Below are 22,500 nucleotides of genomic sequence, written 5' to 3' on the forward strand. Positions count from 1 at the left end.
TGTTATATTATTCTTTTATTTTTCCATATTTAACATATTGTGTTAAAGTTTGCGGAAATGTTTATAAAACAAACATAGACCCAATAATTAAATTAAAAAAAAAAGGGTAATTAGAATAATACACAAAGCGTGCTACTATTAACCTACCAATCCATTATTTACAAGTTCTAATGTGTTAAAATGTTCAGATATTGTATTTTTAAAAACAATGGAAATTATGTTTGGAGTAAAGAACAACAGCCTTCCAGATTGTATTTAGGTTATTTAAATTAAGAGGAGAAAACCATAATTTACGGGGGGTAATGATTTTTGAAATATGTAAAGTAAGAACGAATATAAAATACAAATGTATTTCAGTTTTAGGAGTTTAATGGTGGAACAAGCTCTGTGATGAGTTTAATACATTTAGTTCTTTGTTAAGGTTTAAGAAAGCCTTGAAAGGTGAAATAATAGAAAATTATAAAATATAGTAACAATTACTTTCATTCCATTGATTTTTTGAACGTTGATGTTCCAGGTAATCATATTTTCAAGTATAGGATAGGCAAATATAAGCTTTGGCTTCAGACTATTCGTTTTTCAGTCATTCTTTTTATTTTATTTTTGTGTGCATGTGTATGATTGTTAAATATGTATGATCTGTACTGTTGAATTGATCACACAAAACGGTTGATTATATGACCGAAATAAACTAATTTCATTCATTCATTCAATTCAAATGGGGACACTGAAAGAGAGGTGTGGATTAGGTATGAACGACAGCCAATCAGATGCTTTTCCTTGCGGGATAGTCACCGCCAAAACCAATATGTGTGGCCTTAACATGTAATATTTGTACACCAGGAAGCTAGTGAACAGGACCCATTTCGTTTTTACTGCTATTATGCCGTCAGCAGGCGTGTCATCGATTCTGACATCGACTCAACTGTAAGTCAAATCTATTATTTGCTGCTATCAATATTGCAGCAAAAACGTATTTCGTGTCAAACCTTACATACTACAAGTTGTGTTCATCATAATAGCAGTGTGATTAAAAAGGTGAGTAAACCTCAAAATTCTTAAAGGCCTACTGAAATGAGATTTTCTTATTTAAACGGGGATAGCAGATCTATTCTATGTGTCATTAATGATCATTTCGCGATATTGCCATATTTTTGCTGAAAGGATTTAGTAGAGAACATCGACGATAAAGTTCGCAACTTTTGGTCGCTGATAAAAAAAAGCCTTGCCTGTACCGGAAGTAGCGTGACGTCACAGGTTGAAGAGCTCCTCACATCTGCACATTGTTTACACCAGCAGCGAGAGCGATTCGTACCGAGAAAGCGACGATTACCCCATTAGATTTTCCAAGATGGCGGCGCTTCACAGCGGCAGCTTCTTGCAGGCGCTCTTGGAAGTGTAGACCGATTTGGCAAAAAATACCCGTCAATTCAGTCAATTTCATGGCTGGCTCACAGCGTGTTCACTCCGTGATCACTTACGACCGACTTACGATTCTGGGATGTGGAGAGATCGGGCCATTTTGGGCTGAAAGATGCGTGTACGGTGGACCTACTCGCTAGCTTGGGAATTCTTCGCAAGCTACATCCAGCAGTGGCCTTTGAAGCAGCGGCGTCCACTACTAGCGGAGACCGTCAACGAAAGAGACGTAAGCGGTGTGCTCGGAAGCAGAAGCGGGGATGTCGGGCGGGGCTAACAACAAAGCTAAAGGCGTTGTTGTTAGCGGGGCTAACGCTAAAGGCTAATCCTCAAAGAAGCGCTAATAAGGAGTCTGTTAAGATAGAACGAGCCAGTGCCAGGCTGGATAATCCCTGCACACATAGCAATTCTCTTAGAATAATATACAACTCGCATAATGTTTTTTCTGCGTCAGAAGTGGACATGCATTTTACTGAGGTGGCAAACAATCTAAAAATTCCTGTCGTATCAATTCCTAGATATGGTCGACATTATTTAAAGTGCACTACGCATAATAAACGTAACATTATTAATATTGCTACTACGGATACTTTCAACAAAAACTCCTCAAAACAGCCCACTACCTATAATATGGGCTTTTTAAACATAAGATCATTGTCTTCCAAAACGTTATTTGTTAATGAAGTCATTAGAGACAACAATCTTGATGTCGTTGGTCTAGCCGAGACCTGGCTCAAACCAGACGAATTTTTTGCGCTGGGTGAGGCGTCTCCTCCTGGCTATACGGGAACGCATATTGCCCTCCCATTAAAAGGGGTGGGGGTGTCGCACTAATATACAACAAAAACTTTAGCCTTACCTCGGACCTAAATAATAAATATAACTCGTTTGAGGTGCTTACTTTGAGGTTTGTCACACCGCTGCCTCTGCACCTGGCTGTCATCTACCGCCCCCCAGGGCCCTATTCGGACTTTATCAATGAATTTTCAGAATTCGTTGCTGATCTAGTGACGCACGCCGACAATATAATCATAATGGGAGACTTTAACATCCATATCAATACCCCATCGGACCCTCCATGCGTGGCGCTCCAGACTATAATTGATAGCTGTGGTCTTACACAAATAATAAATGAACCCACACATCGCAACGGTAATACGATAGATCTAGTGCTTGTCAGGGGTGTCACCACCTCCAAAGTTACGATACTCCCGTACACTAAAGTAATGTCCGATCATTACCTTATAAAATTCGAAGTTCTGACTCATTGTCAACAAACTAATAATAATAATAATAACTACTATAGCAGCCGCAACATTAATGTTGCCACAACGACGACTCTTACTGACCTACTGCCTTCGGTAATGGCACCATTCCCAAATTATGTGGGCTCTATTGATAACCTCACTAACAACTTTAACGACGCCCTGCGCGACACCATTGATATTGTAGCACCGCTAAAGCTAAAAAGGGCCCCTAAAAGGCGTACTCCATGGTTTACAGAAGAAAATAATGCCCATAAATTATCATGTAGAAAGCTGGAACGCAAATGGCGTGCGACTAAACTTGAGGTTTTCCATCAAGCATGGAGTGATAGTTTAATAACTTATAAACGCATGCTTACCTCAACTAAAGCTAAATATTACTCAAATCTCATCCACCTCAACAAAAATGATCCTAAATTTTTGTTTAGTACAGTAGCATCGCTAACCCAACAAGGGACTCCTCCCAGTAGCTTCACCCACTCAGCAGATGACTTTATGAATTTCTTTAATAAGAAAATTGAAGTCATTAGAAAAGAGATTAAAGACAATGCATCTCAGCTACAACTGGGTTCTATTAACACAAATACGACTGTATATACGATGGACACTGCCCTCCAAAATAGTTTCTCTCTCTTTGATGAAATAACATTGGAGGAATTGTTAAAATGTGTAAATGGGACAAAACAAACAACATGTTTACTTGACCCAATTCCTGGGAAACTTATCAAGGAGCTTTTTGTATTATTAGGTCCATCAGTGTTAAATATTATAAACGTATCACTTTCCTCTGGCACTGTTCCACTAGCATTAAAAAAAGCGGTTATTCATCCTCTACTCAAAAGACCTAACCTCGATCCTGACCTCATGGTAAACTACCGGCCGGTGTCCCACCTTCCGTTTATCTCGAAAATCCTCGAAAAAATTGTAGCACAGCAGCTAAATGAACACTTAGCGTCTAACAATCTCTGTGAACCTTTTCAATCCGGTTTCAGGGCAAATCACTCTACGGAGACAGCCCTCGCAAAAATGACTAATGATCTATTGCTAACGATGGATTCTGATGCGTCATCTATGTTGCTGCTTCTTGATCTTAGCGCCGCTTTCGATACTGTTGATCATAATATTTTATTAGAGCGTATCAAAACGCGTATTGGGATGTCAGACTTAGCCTTGTCTTGGTTTAACTCTTATCTTACTGACAGGATGCAGTGTGTCTCCCATAACAATGTGACCTCGGACTATGTTAAGGTAACGTGCGGAGTTCCCCAGGGTTCGGTTCTTGGCCCTGCACTCTTTAGTATTTACATGCTGCCGCTAGGTGACATCATACGCAAATACGGTGTTAGCTTTCACTGTTATGCTGATGACACCCAACTCTACATGCCCCTAAAGCTGACCAACACGCCAGATTGTAGTCAGCTGGAGGCGTGTCTTAATGGAATTAAACAATGGATGTCCGCTAACTTTTTGCAACTCAACGCTAAGAAAACGGAAATGCTGATTATCGGTCCTGCTCAACACCGACATCTAATTAATAATACCACCTTAACATTTGACAACCAAACAATTAAACAAGGCGACTCGGTAAAGAATCTGGGTATTATCTTTGACCCAACTCTCTCGTTTGAGTCGCACATTAAGAGTGTTACTAAAACGGCCTTCTTTCATCTCCGTAATATCGCTAAAATTCGTTCCATTTTGTCCACAAACGATGCTGAGATCATTATCCATGCGTTCGTTACATCTCGTCTCGATTACTGTAACGTTTTATTTTCGGGCCTCCCTATGTCTAGCATTAAAAGATTACAGATGGTACAAAATGCGGCTGCTAGACTCTTGACAAAAACAAGAAAGTTTGATCATATTACGCCTATACTGGCTCACTTGCACTGGCTTCCTGTGCACCTAAGATGCGACTTTAAAGTTTTACTACTTACGTATAAAATACTACACGGTCAAGCTCCTGCCTATCTTACCGATTGTATTGTACCATATGTCCCGGCAAGAAATCTGCGTTCAAAGAACTCCGGCTTATTAGTGATTCCCAGAGCCCAAAAAAAGTCTGCGGGCTATAGAGCGTTTTCTATTCGGGCTCCAATACTATGGAATGCCCTCCCGGTAAAAGTTAGAGATGCTACCTCAGTAGAAGCAGTTAAGTCTCATCTTAAAACTCATTTGTATACTCTAGCCTTTAAATAGACTCCCTTTTTAGACCAGTTGATCTGCCGTTTCTTTTCTTTTCTTTTCTACTCTGCTCCGGGGTTGACCGCTAGCCTGTTCATCGGATGGGGACATCTCTACGCTGCTGACCCGTCTCCGCTCGGGATGGTTCCTGCTGGCCCCACCATGGACTGGACTTTCGCTGATGTGTTGGACTTTCACAATATTATGTCAGACCCACTCGACATCCATTGCTTTCGGTCTCCCCTAGAGGGGGCTGGGTTACCCACATATGCGGTCCTCTCCAAGGTTTCTCATAGTCATTCACATTGACGTCCCACTGCGGTGAGTTTTCCTTGCCCGTATGCGGGCTCTGTACCGAGGATGTCGTTGTGGCTTGTTCAGCCCTTTGAGACACTTGTGATTTAGGGCTATATAAATAAACATTGATTGATTGATTGATTGATTGATTAAACACATTGTGCAGGGCTGGATGCTTGTTATTTAAATGTTTATCTAATATTGAAGCGCAGGTGGTCTTGCCACGTTTGGTGAGACATGTTCTAAAGCACTGCTTGCAGCGCGGCGCTTCCCTGTTTAAAGCTTCACCTTGATCAATAGTTTTGAAGCCCAAATACCTCTATATTATGTTACATCCACCTTTTTTTATCAACCAGTAAAACTGCCTTTCCTGGCTGTTTCTGCTGGTGCGCTCTGTGAGTGTGTGCACGATGACACTCAACATGCACTGCGGCTCAATAATGTCACTGCAGCATGGCAGCATGCGGATGCAAAAAAAAAAATACCGGTACAACCCTAGTCCCATGTTAGGTGCACACTTTTTTAATAAGGTAGACAAATTAAAGATTAAAATATATATTTGCGATTAATTATGATTTAATGATGCACAAAATGCCATCTTTTGATTGAATGCCTGGAAAAATACACTATAAAGAGGTAAAGTCCTCGGAATTACATGATCTTATTTGTTATTATTGTTTTTTAACACTCAGCTAGCTCCACATTTCTCATTTGATTCAAACGATTCCCAGCATCAAAATGATCTATTGACATGATCCCCAAAATTCCCACACTTTGCATAATTTCACATTTTCCTGGACAAAATTCCAAATGAAAGCAACAAAAAGCCAATTTTTAGTTAAAGGAGATCAATAATTATTATAATCTACGGATACCATACGTCCTTGTGGTGATTATTATTGGACGCGTTGGTATTGTTTAACACCAGTCAGAAAAGACAAATATCATCCGTGTTAAATTGAAGTTATGCATTACTCACATTTCTCAACACGTTTTCTCACCAATTGAATTATTATTTTATGATGTCAGGATTTTTTTTCAGCAGATTGTTGGGAGAAGTGAAGAACTCTGTAAAAGATGCACACACACACACACATGCATACAGTCACACACACACACAGTCAGCGCAAAGGTGTGTATGTGTGAATGATTGACAGCTGGCTCACAGGGCCCGCAGACTTCATGCATAATTCTATTCATAAATATTCTGGCGCTGCCTTGGGGGGAGCCAAATATTCGGGTCAGTTCACCTTCTCCTACATGTTAATACCATCAGTCGGTATATAAATATAAATATGAATATATGTCTGTGTGCTTGAAATAGAAGCAATAAAGCTACCAATACTTTTACAGGCTTGTTGTTTTAATGAGAAAGTCAAGTTGCAAGTTAGTTTTGTTGCCAAACACTTTCATGCATCCAACGTCTCCTCACCAGCTTTTTAAAATGTTTTTTAAAGTGACATGTCTCTTTTTAGTTCACATTAGCATCACTTAGCATTGTGGCATTTGATTGACAACTCAGGCCAGCAGTAGAGATCACAAGGGATATTACTATAATACCAATACCATGGCAATATCTTAATGCAGGGGTGTCCGAAGTAGGGGTGGGCTTCGGAACTTGGTTCTATGATGGCACCCGTGCCCACCTACTTACCACATAGTAAGTAATGTAGCAGTAGTGATATTGTACAAGTAATACATTGTAAGTAATGTAGCAGTAGTGATATTGTACAAAGTTTGTACAAGTCATACATTGTAAATAATGTAGCGTCTGACACAAGCAGACAGAGTCTGACACTCTTTTTAAACTTTATTGTTGACTTTGACAAACCAGCAGCAACCCTCATAACACCGCTAGCCCGTTGACACAACGACAACAAAGCACTTCCTCATTATGCACCAATGACAGTTATAGTGAGCAAGGTGCATTCACAAACCCCCGAAATTATGAGCGTCAAACATTTCAACACAAACACGTCGTTTTTTCTTTCCTTGACCTTTTCTTAAATTTTCTGCATTGCTGCAATAATTGTAACAATTTGTTGTGTATTTTATTTCAATTTTTTTAAATGCTTTGCTTAGTTATCATTTAGTTTATAGAGTTGAATTATTTAAATGACTAAAATGTTCATCCTAAATGTTACAAAATTCCACAAAAATAAAAATGATTTATTTCTGACAAGAGTTTGCATGTTTGAAAATATAACAAAACGCCACATTTTTTTAAACTATAACTTTGGGCTCTGTTTTCAAAGTACCAATTTGGTACTATTATCGTTTAACATGTAAACAATACTCATCTGTAGTCGAAAGTGCCATTTATGGCTCGCATGTTGTGTATTATTTACCCCGCAGCACATTTTATAAATAAAATCAAACAAAAAAGAATAGAAAAAAACCCAGCAAAAATGTAAAAAAAAAGAACAAAAAAACATAGTGTAAAAAGAAAAAACGGAAATATTGATACATCGGTGGCACAAAGTTTCGTCTTTAAATTACTGTAAAAAAAAATAAATTCAAAGACCTGTTTTTACAATTAAAAAAACTTGCAAGTCAGTCACCAGCACTTTTCCATTCAATTTACAGTCTTTTTCAGATTATATTATTACAAATTCAAAAACGCTACCATTGTTAATTTTACAGTAAAATTTTGGTGAGTGAGCTGCCCATTTTTTATTGTTAAAATCTGTGGTCGTTGTTTTTACCGTGTATTACTGTAAAGGGAAAATGTCCTGCCATTTTTTAAAATGTAAAATATACCATCTTTGTTTTTAGAGTATATACTGTATACGTCCATCCAACCATCCATTTTCTACCGCTTGTCCCGTTCGGGCTCACAGAGGGTGCTGGAGCCTATCTCAGCTGCATTCGTGCGGAAGGCGGGGTACACCCTGGACAAGTTTCCACCTCATAGCAGGGCCAACACAGATAGACAGACAACATTCACACTCACATTTACACAATTGGGCCAATTTAGTGTTGCCAATCAACCAACACAGTCTTGGGGAGAACATGCAAACTCCACACAGAAGGACCCCGAGCCCGGGGATCGAATCCAGGACCTTTGTATTGTGAGGCACACACACTAACCCCTTGTCCCACCATGCTTTTTAATTATGTATAATAATGACTAACATCAACCATCATGAAAGTCTTCATATAAATTGTGTTGAATTATACACAATATATTAGTAAATAATAATAACTTGTGTTCCTATTTCACAGCTCCGCCCACTCCCATCGCTCCGCCCGAGCTCCTGGCGGTGGGCGCCACCTACCTGTGGATCAAACCCAACGCTAACAGCATCATCGGCGACGGGCCTATCATCCTGAAGGAAGTGGAGTACCGCACCACCTCGGGAAACTGGGCCGAGACCCACGTGGTGGACGCCCCCACTTACAAGCTTTGGCACCTGGACCCCGATGTGGAGTACGAGATCAAGGTCTTGTTGTCCAGACCCGGAGAGGGAGGGACTGGTCCCCCAGGACCGCCGCTGGTCACCAGGACCAAATGTGCAGGTAAGGCCTGAAGAAAAAACATGAAGTATGATTGAAATTTTCATGTCCACACGAAAACTGTTTTGAAAAAATTTGTTGAGCAAAGGAGAGTGTTGAGTAAGGTAACTTAATCATTTTGCTTCGTTCAGGGGTGTCAAACGTACGGCCCGCGGGATGAGTTTGCAAAGTATAATAATTAGCCGAAATTTTTGAATGAAAGAAACAGCTGTTCTAAATGTGTCCACTAGGTGTCGGAATAGCAATTCTTTGTATCTCTGTAGATGATGCTACATATGTAAAAAATAAATAAACCACCTGATCTTAGTGCGCCAGTTGAGGAAAATGATCAAACTACATACATAACATCCTGTAATTTGATTTTGATATTTTATTATTTTTTATCTTGATAGATTGAAAATTAACACCAATGAGTTTAATGAGTATAACTTTTTCAGAAATTATAAATACCTCAAATAAAGATAGAATACTATTAACCACAACATGTAAGTGTAAAAACAACACAACAACATTCCGATTTGTACATTTTAAGAATGTGCTTGTTCTGTTCTTAAACAAAGAAAACAATCTGAATTTGTCTTTAATTTTAAGTTATCGTGCCGTAATTTTACCAGTCCGGCCCACTTTGGAGTACATTTTTCTCCATGTGGCCCGCCCGATCTGAAAATGAGTTTGACACCCCTGGCTTAGTTAGCTTGATCTCAAAAATGGGATAGCAAGCGAATCCGGAAGGTATGATTCCCATCCAGTCACACACTTAGTATTCTGACTTCTGATTGGCTGAAATGGAAGCACGGTTACAAAAACAACGCATATTATGCAGAAGGAAGAAAAAGGGATAGGAAAATATTTCTGTGGTTTTCTTGGAGGCAATCAAAGATGAGGATAATTGGGACGTTATAGGAAGCAGCCCGGAGATTAGGCGGGGGGGTTAGGAGGGCAGGTCGGGGCAATCATGGCTGATAATGAGGACGCCAGCGGGGGTGTAGAGTGATCCTTCATCTGATCAAGTGGCCGCTCGGCACATCTTCATCTCTGGGCACTTCTTGTCTTCTTCTGCATCTCAATCTGCGCACCTCCGTGCTTAGCCTTTGTCTCCTGAGTGCACTGAGAGGTACGGTAAAATGTAGTGCACTTATAGTACCGGGATGCTGCACTACACTGTCAACATGTAGACAGTGTACTTATTCAAGTGCACTGGTGGAGGTGCTCAGTTGTGGATACACACTAACACGCCAACATGCTACACACACGTCAGTGGCCTCACTGGCTGAACAACTTCTTTGAGCACCCCAAAACAAACCTGCTGCCACTTCTTGTTTACACAAGAATATATGCTGGGTGATGTGCAGTGATGGTGAACAGAGGTAGTGTGTGTGTGTGTGTGTGTGTGTGTGTGTGTGTGTGTGTGTGTGCGTGTGTGTGCGTGTGTGTGTGTGTGTGTGTGTGTGTGTGAGTGTGTGTGTGTGTGTGTGCGTGTGTGTGCGTGCGTGTGTGTGTGGCAGAGAGAAACATGTGTTTCAGGGCTATTTGCACTGTGTTGAGCTGTCACAACCATTCACACGTGTGTGTGTGTGTGTGTGTGTGTGCGCACGTGTGTGTGTGATGGTATTGCAGCAGGCAAGTATGACAGGTGTTTTAAAGCCTGCTGGCTACATGCAGCTTTAGAATGAGTGTGTGTGTGTGTGTGTGTGTGTGTGTGTGTGTGTGTGTGTGTGTGTGTGTGTGTGTGTGTGTGTGTGTGTGTGTGTGTGTGTGTGTGTGTGTGTGTGTGTGTGTGTGTGTGCGTGATAATCTTTCTAGTTGTGCACCTTTTGTGTTGCTCTATTTGTTGATCTTTAAAGGCCTACTGAAATGAAATGTTTCTATTGTTTTACGGATTTGTATTTTAAACCACCTCGGATACTATATCCTCTTGAAAATGAGAGTCGAGAACGCGAAATGGACATTCACAGTGACTTTTATCTCCACGACAATACATTGGCGAAGCACTTTAGCTACGGAGTTAACGTGATAGCATCGTGCTTAACTGCAGATAGAAACAAAAGAAATAAGCCCCTGACTGGAAGGATAGACCGAAGATCAACAATACTATTAAACCCTGGACCTGTAACCACAATGTTAATGCTGTACCGCCTGGCAAAGCCTAGCAATGCTGTTGCTAACGACGCCATTGAAGCTAACTTAGCTACAGGACCTCGACAGAGCTATGCTAAAAAAAATAGCTCTCCACCTACGTCGTGATGAGCAGATGAGAGCTGGCGTAGGTCCTACGCCAGCTCTCATCTGCTCATCACGACCCGTGCTCAGCTGCGTTCCAGCGATCGGCGGCCCGGAGACGGAGGAAGTCAAGGTGAGGACAGCGGCGCTGCGGCGGACAGCGTTGTAGCTTTCGACGACACCCCGGCCGCCATCAGAGTCGGCAAGAAACATATATTTCCCCAAAGTTACGTACATGACATGCACATAGCGCCACGCACGTACGGGCAAGCGATCAAATGTTTGGAAGCCAAAGCTGTACTCACGGTAGCGCGTCTGCTTTTCAACTCAAAGTCCTCCTGGTTGTGTTGCTGTAGCCAGCCGCTAATACACCGATCCCACCTACAGCTTTCTTCTTTGCAGTCTCCATTGTTAATTGAACAAATTGCAAAAGATTCACCAACACAGATGTCCAGAATACTGTGGAATTATGTGGTGAAAACAGACGACTTAAGCTGGCCACCGTGCTATTCCAAAATGTCTCCTTCAACCCGTGACGTCACGCGCATACGTCATCATACCGAAACGTTTTCAGCCGGAAGTTTCCCGGGAAATTTAAAATTGCACTTTATAAGTTAACCTGGCCGTATTGGCATGTGTTGCAATGTTAAGATTTCATCATTGATATATAAACTATCAGACTGCGTGGTCGGTAGTAGTGGGTTTCAGTAGGCCTTTAACTTACCCAAACAAACACGTAATACGATAAATTGCACTCAAATTGGAGTAGGGCCGTAATTGGCAGCGTGTTTTTTTGGGGGGGTATTTTGTGTTACTACGCGAGAAATGTAGTTCCTCTTTGCTAGCTCTTACAATAACAATGTGGCTGTGGCTTGGTTAATATGCAGGTCATAACATGTACTGGTTAGAGTGTCCGCCCTGAGATCGGTAGGTTGTGGGTTCAAACCCCGGCCGGGTCATACCAAAGACTATAAAAATGGGACCCATTACCTCCCTGCTTGGCACTCAGCATCAAGGGTTGGAATTGGGGGTTAAATCGCCAAAAATGATTCCCGGGCGCGGCTACGCCGCTGCCCACTGCTCCCCTCACCTCCCAGGGGGTGATCAAGGGGATGGGTCAAATGCAGAGGACACATTTCACCACACCTAGTGTGTGTGTGACAATCATTGGTACTTTAACTTTTAACTTTACCTTTAAATGGAGCATTGTTGACGGTTTTGGATGTTTTTTGTAGGGCTTTATAGGCTGAATTAGTGTTCTCCCGATACCAATATTTTGGTACCGGTACCAAAATTATTTTGATACTTTTCGGTACTTTTTGGTACTTTTCTAAACAAAGGGGACCACAAAAAATTGCATTATTGGCTTTATTTTAACAAAAAATATTACGGTAGATTAAACATATGTTTCTTATTGCAAGTTTGTCCTCAAATAAAATAGTGAACATACAAGACAACTTGTCTTTTAGTAGTAAGTAAGCAATCAAAGGCTCCTAATTTAGCTGCTGACGTATGCAGTAACATATTGTGTCATTTTCCATTCTATTATTTTGTCAAAATTATTAAGGACAAGTGGTAGAAAATGTATTATTAATCTACTTGTTCATTTACTGTTAATATCTGCTTACTTTCTCTTTTAACATGTTCTATATACACTTCGGTACTTTTCAGAGGCGGTATAGTACCGAATATGATTCACTAGTATCGCGGAACTATACTAATACCGGTATATTGTACAACCCTAGGCTGAATAGATAAATTCTAATTACTGTGATTGTTTTGCGGTGGCCAGTGGTTAGTGCTCATGCCTCGCAGTGAGAAGGTATTGGGTTCGATTCTTTCTGTGTGGAGTTTGCATGTTCTCTCTGTGACTGCGTGGGTTCTCTCTGGGTACTTCGGCTTTTTCCCACCTCCAAAGACTTGCACCTGGGGATAGACTGATTGGCAACACTAAATCGTAGGGAGGTACCGGTATTACAAATACCGGGTATGTCTCTTTCAAAGTCTTCTCAATAATCAATCAGTCAATCAAAGTTTACTTATGTAGCCCTTAATCACAAATGTCTCAGAGGGCTGCACAAGCCACAACAATATCCTCGGCTCAGATCCCACATCAGGGCAACTCAACCCAATGGGAACCCCCAAGGATGACCACATAGCGTCTTTGGTGATGTTTGTTAGCATCAAGAAGATATCCTTAATAGTATTAATAAACTAGATGAATGAATCTCTCGTAGGCTCAACAGTATACTGAATCTTGATATCGCTAGCAAAGATTCATGCTGAACAGCAGGGAAATTTATTGCTAAATAATGAGATGAAAAATGAAATTGTAACTGCAAACAAACTTATCCTTTTCTCATTAGCGCCACGATCACTCGTTATGTCTTAACTGCGTTACTTAGTGATGCCAGAATAAGTACCCTGACATGTGACGGTATCAACTGAAAACTTGGTGAGTGGAGATTTTTTCTGGCGTTTTAGCGTTGGCTGGATTTCTAAATAAACCACATCTCCCAGAATCCTTTGCGCAGTGCGGGACCGACAAGATGGGGGCGTTGAACACCGTAAGCAGGAAGTGAAGTCTGTTCGTATTTGTCGTTGATAAAATAAATTGTTTTTGGACATTTAATCTGCCCATAACTGGTTCAGAAAGATAGTACTTTATTGATAGATAAAGTACTATCTATCTGAACCAGACATTTAATCTGCCCATAACTGGTTCAGTTATGTTGTTAACAAACAGACACACAAGCCCAGGCCAAAACATAGCCTTTTTGGCAGAGGTAAGAAATCTGCATTCTGCGAAGTGAGGCGTGCTACTTTCATTTTGAGCATTTACTTTTTTTTTTTTTTTTGTCCTGTTCAGCTTCTCAGGTAAATCATATTGTTGATGTTGATGCACAGATTTGCGTTAAAGATTTACTTTGCAAAAGAGAAGTGTGGGATACTTCTCTTGTTGCCTTATTTGTATATGACTTTATTAAATGGATTTATATTAATGTTTGGCGCAGCCGGATTGGAGTAGGAGGGGATAGAAAGAAAAAAATAGGGGGAAATTGCGGGGACAAGAGGCAGATAAGACAGAGAAAACAACAACAATAACAACCACCACAACAACAACAACAGAACAACATCAGTAAATACCATAAGTACAAATATGATACAAAAAGTGATAGCAAAGAAGCAGTTAGTGAAGTAAATATTAATAACACAGAAATGACAATGAACATTATTACACTACAAATGGAGCAATTCAAATACCAATAGAAATAACACTATTGATAATGAATAATAACAATAATTGCCTCTATTATCAACAATATAATTGTTTCAAATGCAACAACACATACATGTAATGATCACTTGATTTACAAAAGAAAACAGATACATGGAGGGGAAGAAAGAGAAGCAAACTGTATTAACCTTGTAGATTGTTATAGTAACAATAGATTAAGCTAACCGACAGGATGGCTCAGTTGGGAGAGTGGCCGTCCCAGCAACCTGAGGGTTCCTGGTTCGATCCACGGCTTCCGCCACGTCCGTTGTGACACTTCACCCTTGTTGTGGTTAGGGCCTTGCATGGCAGCTCCCGCCATCAGTGTGTGAATGTGTGAATGTGGAAATAGTGTCAAAGCGCTTTGAGTACCTTGAAGGTTGAAAAGCGCTATACAAGTATAACCCATTTTTACAGGGGTTAATGTGTGTGCCTCACAATACAAAGGTCCTGGGTCTTTCTGTGTGTTTTGCATGTTCTCCCCGTGACTGCGTGGGTTCCGTCCGGGTACTCCGGCTTCCTCCCACCTCCAAAGACATGCACCTGGGGATAGGTTGATTGGCAACACTAAATTGGCCCTAGTGTGTGAATGTGAGTGTGAATGTTGTCCGTCTGTGTTGGCCTTGCGATGAGGTGGCGATTTGTCCAGGGTGTACACCACCTTCCGCCCGAGTTCAGCTGGGATAGGCTCCAGAACCCCGCGACCCCGAAAGGGACAATCGGTAGAAAATGGATGGATGGATATTAATTAGGATGAATGGATAAATGAAGAATTGATAAGCTGTATTAATATTTTCTATACCTAAAGATGACATGACTATTATGTGGTTTTCTCCAATAGAAATGATTTGCACTTGCATCTGCACATTATTCCTCTTTTCCTCCCACTCCTCCTCTCCTCTCTGGAAAACCTTATGGTTTTTTCCTCTAAAGAATGATCATGTAAGTGTTGCCTGAATAAAATAGACTTTTAATTCCCAAGCTGGCCATAAATCCTCCATTTGTGAACCCTCCCTCTTGCTTTATGGACGGCAGATGTTAATGTGAGTGCTTGCTAACCGGCGTTCAGGACGCTTGTGTAGCGTATGCTGATGCTCAAATCCATAAATTACACACTCATAAAAAACATAATGTAAGTGTTTGCTATTTTTCCATTAAGAAACATTTTATTATTTTATTGTCTTCGCCATTTATGTTAATCTGTGCCACCTTATGCCGAGCCAGGCAGAAGATGCTGGTTGAACTGAGCGCTCCATCTTATTGCACATAAGCCACACAATTAGATACATATGTACCGTAATTTCCGCACCATAGGGCGCACCGGATTATAAAGTGCACTACTGATGAGCGGGTCTAGTCAGGTATGTTTTCATATATAAGGCGCACCGGATTATAGGGCACATTAAAGGAGTTTTTTTTTTTTTTTTCTAAATGGAAAACACTTCCTTGTGGTCTACATAACATGTAATAGTGGTTCTTTGGTCAAAATGTTGCATAGATTATGTTTTACAGATCATCTTCAAGGCGCTTTCTGACAGTCGCTTCAGGATGCGCCGTTTTGTGGGCGGTCTTATTTACGTGGCTCACCTTCGGCAGCGACTTCTCCCCGTAATCTTTGTTGTAGTGGTGTAGCGTGCAAGGATGGGAGTGGAAGAAATGTCAAAAGATGGAGCTAACTGTTTTAATGACATTCAGACTTTACTTCAATCAATAACTGAGCAGCATCTCCTCATGATGTGTCCCGTGAAAAACCGTCCAACCGGAATTCTCTAATAACTAAAGTTCCTTGGGTGAATAATATAAACTCACTACACCGGTATGTTTTAGCGCTTTCATGGCGAGTTTACCGACAGATATAAGGAAGAACTTTACACTACTTTATATTAGAAATGGCAATAGCGGAGGATGAATGTCCCATAAAAAGAAGATAGAGAAAAAGAAGAAGCCTATCGACTACGGTGTCGGCACGGACTAAAAAGGCGGACGCACGCACATTTTCAGGACTTATGCAGATCCCAAATACAGAAAAAAGTTGCTTTTGCATAATATTGCAAAACAAAATGCCAGATAATACATTTGTATGTGACGTTCCACGTCCCAAGAGCTAGCTTCTGTAGCCGAGGATCGGACATCGAGAGGAGCCAGGTGAGGTGGTTCGGGCATCTGGTCAGGATGCCACCCGAACGCCTCCCTAGGGAGGTGTTTAGGGCACGTCCGACCGGTAGGAGGCCACGGGGAAGACCCAGGACATGTTGGGAAGACTATGTCTCCCGGCTGGCCTGGGAACGCCTCGGGATCCCCCGGGAAGAGCTGGACGAAGTGGCTGGGGAGAGGGAAGTCTGGGCTTCCCTGCTTAGGCTGCTGCCCCCGCGACCCGACCTCGGATAAGCGGAAGAAGATGGATGGATGGACGTTTGTATGTCTTACCTTATACACACACCATAATAATACTCCGATGTTGAAGCACAGTACAATCCATCAAGCGGTGCAGCTTCATAGCTTACCAAAGTCATACTAAAACATTTTCATAGATTTTAGAGCGCCGTGTGTAATGTTCTATATTTTCTATGGAACATATACAATTTTGGTGTTGTTTACTTCATTCATATTGCAGTCTACACGTATCTCTTATGTGTGACTGCCATCTACTGGTCACACTTATCATTTCACCATGTACCAAATCAAATAGCTTCGAGGTCGGTAAGCACAACCAAAATTATTCCGTACATTAGGAGCACCGGATTATAAGGCGCACTGTCGAGTTTTGAGAAAATGAAAGGAATTTAAGTGCGCCTTATAGTCCGAAAAACGTGGTACATATCTAGCACAGTTCTATGCACAATTTAATTATCGTTTCACTGCCTCAAAATATTAGGAACAGTTGTCAAGATGATACAGTACACGCACAATGATAAAGCTAGTGTTGTTTTCCGTCACCTCATCAGTCTTGGTCCTAGAATCAGACCTCCATTCGGAGTAAGCGCCGTGTGCTCGTCCCTGTGGGGGGCTTGTGAAGTTCGTCGACAGGCCTGGAAGAGTGTGAAGTGTTGAATAGGCTGCGACAGACACACAAGGACACACAAAACTGCAGACTCATCGCTTTATCGATGAATACATATTTGAAAATGTGTTCTCAGAGTGTGTGGACATACGTATTGTGAGTGTGCGTGTGTGTGTGTGTTTGTGTGTGTTTGTGTGCTTGAGGCACAACATTTGTTACTGTGTAACATTAGTGTGCAGTACACACACTGAAGTGTAGCGTCTTTAATCAACACTTGACTGAGCTGTGAGGAGACGATGAGTAACACTACACGTGTGTGTGTGTGTGTGTGAGTGTGTGCGTATGTGTGTGTGTGTGTGTGTGTGTGTGCGCATGCGTGCGTGCGTACGTGTGTGTGTGTGTGTGTGTGTGTGTGTGTGTGTGTGTGTGTGTGTGTGCATGTCACAAGGAGAGTGTGGATGAAAGCTTGCTGAATGTGGGCTGATCATTTCTTACAAAATGAAAACATCCTAGAGTAAGAAAAGTTAAATGTGCATCAACGGTCAATTGTTTTTGACAACAAAATGATCTTCGTTCACAAAGAGCTGCAAAAAGGAGTGAATAGAGTGTAATGTTCATACTAGGCCATTAGTTGGCGACGTCTATTTGTTAAGAAACACCATGAAAGCGTCTCAGTTGTCAGTACTTTTGACTCTTTTGAGTGCATGAGTGTGTTGACTTTGAAAGTAGAGTAAGAATGCAGTGCACTGTCAGTACCAGGATGTTGCACTTAAAACAGTCCAAAATGGTGAGTGCACAATGCTGAACACTTAGCAACCTCAAGCCATTTTTGGCTACCTAGCGGAAGGGGAAAGACTCCCAAACAAGAAGCAGGGGGTATATGCAAATAATGAAAAAGTCACAACAAATGATGTTTTGATTATTGTACCATAGAGTAAGACAATGCAGATATATGATCAGACGGTCCAAATGTTGGGGATAATGCTCCGTCGAGTGGTTGCAATTCACCATCAAAAAGGAGAGGGTATGCAGGAACATACTGGAATCGTCATTTCCTGCAAGTACACGAAGACTGATTGATTTAGTACAACACTACACTGTCAAAATGTAAGTACACAGCAGATACAGTATACTTATCGAAGTGTACTAATGATAGGCCATCCAATCAATTGAACGATTAATGAAAATTAACTCGATAACTTTGCCGGCATTAATAAATGAGATTTACTAAATCCAAATCCAAACACCACGCGCTAAACAGCGTGCAAAAATTAAAATAGCATGTTGCATGTCATCTACTAACACTGCATGTGCAATTGATAAGTGGTGCGGAACGCTCTGTTTAAACGAGGATGTTTAAATAGAGCATCCCCAAGCTTTTACCACGGAGACAATCATTTTGTGCACATATATGTTACACCTCTGTGTAATGTGTTAAACCAGCAACACTATAATCCGTAACACTTTTTCTGAATCACAATCCAGACAACAGAAACATATGCACACTGATCACTGCTCACACTGCTCATTTAAAAGATGCAATCACTTTGTGCATGTTTAGTAGATCAGCTTTGCGTGTGCTATCAGGTTTACACATTTTAATACACCCATTCCTTCAGTAAATCAGGCCCTATATCTTTGTGTGCATATGCATATTATGCATATTTGTACATGCTATCGTAATGTAATCAAGCTGGCGTTGTTTGCAATATGCTAACACGTTTACAAGTGTCTGTGTTAGTATTATTAACTCGCTATGGCATTCTTTTGGTATTGCTTCATTTTGTAAATTCACCAAAACGTCATCATGGAGTCATGTAGTCTGTTTTGCTGATTGGAGAGCTAGTGGGTCCATGGCGATGACTTCTGTTTTGTTTGATCAGCCGTTTTCCTGCCGTTTGACAAGTACCGTTTGGAAACAATTAAGGTATGTCAATAAAAATGTACATAACATTTTTTACCTGTATTTATCTGCGGTGTATAGTCTGGTGTTGCTAATATCCATCCATCCATCCATCCATTTTCTACCGCCTGTCCCTTTCGGGGTCGTGGGGGGTGCTGGAGCCTATCTCAGCTTAATAATAAATGTGGAAAAAAATGTTTGTCCTAAAATTTGGTTGCTTAAATACCGGTGCACTCTTAAGCCCTGAAAATATGCTAAATTAAAAACAATGTATAACTAAATAATCAATCTAAAAAAATTTAACGGTGTACATTCTACTACACACACTTATTTAGAAAAAAATCACTATTATGAATGATAAAAAAGAAACAGTAACAAAACAAAATAAAAACAAAACAATAAAAACACTTTCATTACAGGTGGATTTCCTCAAAAAATAGCATCAGTACAGTGCAGTACAGACAAGAAGAGACCCTGCAGTTGCAACAAAAGTATCAATCCCATCATGCTCGTATCAATTCGATACCAATACCCAACTTGGTATCGGTACTAATAATATTTAGATCGTTACGCCCAACACCTATCAACAGCGAGTCACTTGTCCGGACTCGCGCGTGAGAAGTGTTGCAAAGTAACACAAATTAGGGGGAAAATATATGATTACAAAAACAAATATTTTGGCTTCAAGTTGAGCCAATCAACACGGACGAACACGCCAGTATGCCAAATGTTAGAAAGTGATGGCAACAAAAAACAAACAACCTGACCCAGTTTTTTTTTAACATCTTGAAGTGTAATTTTTGCTAACAATTTTGGAGTAACATTTTTGTATTGTTTGTGTACATATTTAGGATCATTTAAAAGTCATTTATCTTCTAAATACAATGGTAAAAATATAAATTGAATAATACAGTTTAAAGAGTTACTTGCATTATTACTATTGTAACATATTATGATTACATCAGTGCTTAATTTGATCTCAAAATAATGCTGACAATAATATTGTTTATTGGCAATAATTTTGTAATAATATTGCCCGTCTTGACCAACTGACGGAAGTAATTCATTCTTGTTTGTGTAGTCCAGAAAAGCCTTTATCAGCATATATCAACAATATGTGACTGTGTTGACTACCTATTAGGTTTATGTGTATATTTTACCTTCTTTGGTGTCTCGTCACGAAACTACAACAATACGCTTCAGCACACACACTCACACACACACACACACACACACACACACACACACACACACACACACACACACACACACACACACACACACACACACACACACACACACACACACACAAACACACACACACACATTCTTGTATTTGTTACCTTCTTGAGACCTCCGAAAAATGCCTACCTCTTTAGGACGACCCTTTCTAGATATATAAAGATTTGTATTTACAACATTAATAATATATACATACTATGCAAATATAAAAAAGCTTGTTGTGGATTTTCACAAGAAAAAGGTCACAATTTCAAACGAAAAACTTAGAATTTTGGCAGTATTATAATAAAAGTCATCATTTTACTCAAGGCAAGTCAAAATTTTACAAGAAAAACAATAATAATAATAATAAACAATGTGAAATATTATGATAAATGTTGGAATTTTATCCAATAACAGACGCAATTTTACACGAAAACCTTTAAAATGTTGGCAATTTTATGAAAAGAGTCTTAATTTTACTCGACAAAAGTCACAATTTTATAAGAACACTTTAAAGTGTTGGCGATATATTAATAATAATCTGAATTTAACTTGGCAAAGTTATGACAAAAGTCATCATTTTACTCCAAAAATTTCACTATTTTACAGGAACAACAAAAAAAAAATGTTAATATTGTGATAAAAGTCAAAATTTTATAGGACAAATGTCACCATTTGTATTAAAAAGTAATAATTTAACATAAAAAAAGTATTAATTTTACGAGAAAATATTGCGATATTGCAGAAACAAGGAAAATGAGAAATTCCCAAGTTCCCAATTTTATAAGAAAAAAGTTGACACATTGTGAGAAAAAGACTGCTGTTAGTACATTTTTTTGTTGTTGAATTTTTTGTTTGTAATTGGTTTTTAATCTTAATTATTTACTTCAAGTTATTACAGTATGTCTCTATATACATATTTATTTGATTTTTTTCATACGTTTTGGCCAAGGAGGTCGCATTTCAATTTCTTACACACACTTGTTATTTCATATGTTGACCATCAGTGGAGCACTTTTAAAACCGTCACTCAGTCAATTGAAAAACCCCTCCTTTTTGGGACTACCCTCACTTTGATATATTTCACCACCAGGGGTGCAAATGAGACATTATCTATTAGATGCAATGGTTTTCCGTATTGGGACCATGATTTAGGTCCTAACTTGTTCACCGGTCCTCATATGGAAGGTAGTTTTCTTTGTTGATGTCTCAAGAAGGGTAGAAATACAAGAAAACACACACACACACACACACACACACTCTCACACACACACACACACACACACACACACACACACACACACACACACACACACACACACACACGCACGCACACACAGTCTTGTTATTTTTTTTTTGGCGGAACCTCAAAGTATGTCCTTTATTGGCGTCTGCGTTCTCGTCCTTGTTGAGTATCTTTCTCTCCGTGTCGCCTTTGTTGTTACAAGGGACTGATGGGGGCTGGTTTAGAGCAGTATAAGTGGCTATTTGGACCACCTCTGTTTGCGAGTGTGTTTGCCTGTGTGTGTGTCTATGTGAGTGTGTGTGTGTGTGTGTGTGGGTTTGGTCACCTACAGGCTGTACTTGTACTCACAATTAATGAAGCCCAAATTGGATCCTGATGTGTTTGCAACAATAGACTTGGTTGCAGCTTTGTGCTCATGTATGTTTGAAACTTATTTGAGGGCAAAACGGGAACATTTTGCCTTCTTGTCAAACTCCTACAGTGACTCTGTTTGTGTGCCTGTGTGTGTGTGCGTGCTTGTGTGTGTGTGTGTGTGTTGTAGCCCATTGGCTGACAGGATGAAAGCCATTAAAGACCACAGGTTGCACTTTAATTGGTGCTCTTTCATAATTGGCCTGTTGGGGCAGATTTGTTTCCAGGGCAACAGGCTGGTTTCTCTGTCTCTAAACTTTAGTGTGCTCGGGGAGGGTTACGGGGATGGTGTTAAGGAGGAGCGAGGATGGATGGACGGATGGAGTCGGGAGAGGAGAAAAGAGGGATGTCAGCACAACAACACTATTTCAACACAAAAATACGGGAGGATGTCGGGTGGGTTACCTTTTTTTTTTGCGTCACATTAGTTGTTGGAGTGCAGCATGTCTGTTTTTAACCTCCTCAAGGAAGTGACACACACACTTCGAGATAAAGCGAAGATGAATAGCATTCACTGATCGGGGCAGCGAGTGTGTG

General features: G+C 40.3%; 1 protein-coding gene across 11 annotated transcripts in view; it reads left to right on the forward strand.

Annotated features, from left to right (window-relative positions):
• The window catches only part of ptprt (protein tyrosine phosphatase receptor type T), a 541,100-nt gene that overhangs the window by 158,086 nt on the left and 360,514 nt on the right, over positions 1-22,500 (forward strand). For all 11 annotated transcript variants that reach the window (XM_062050776.1, XM_062050836.1, XM_062050792.1 and 8 more), the window contains exon 8: positions 8,391-8,684. In XM_062050776.1, coding sequence (XP_061906760.1) covers positions 8,391-8,684 — 294 coding nt within the window. The remainder of the gene's footprint in view (positions 1-8,390; positions 8,685-22,500) is intronic.

This window comes from Entelurus aequoreus, linkage group LG01, assembly GCF_033978785.1.
Source record: "Entelurus aequoreus isolate RoL-2023_Sb linkage group LG01, RoL_Eaeq_v1.1, whole genome shotgun sequence".
Taxonomy (NCBI): domain Eukaryota; kingdom Metazoa; phylum Chordata; class Actinopteri; order Syngnathiformes; family Syngnathidae; genus Entelurus; species Entelurus aequoreus.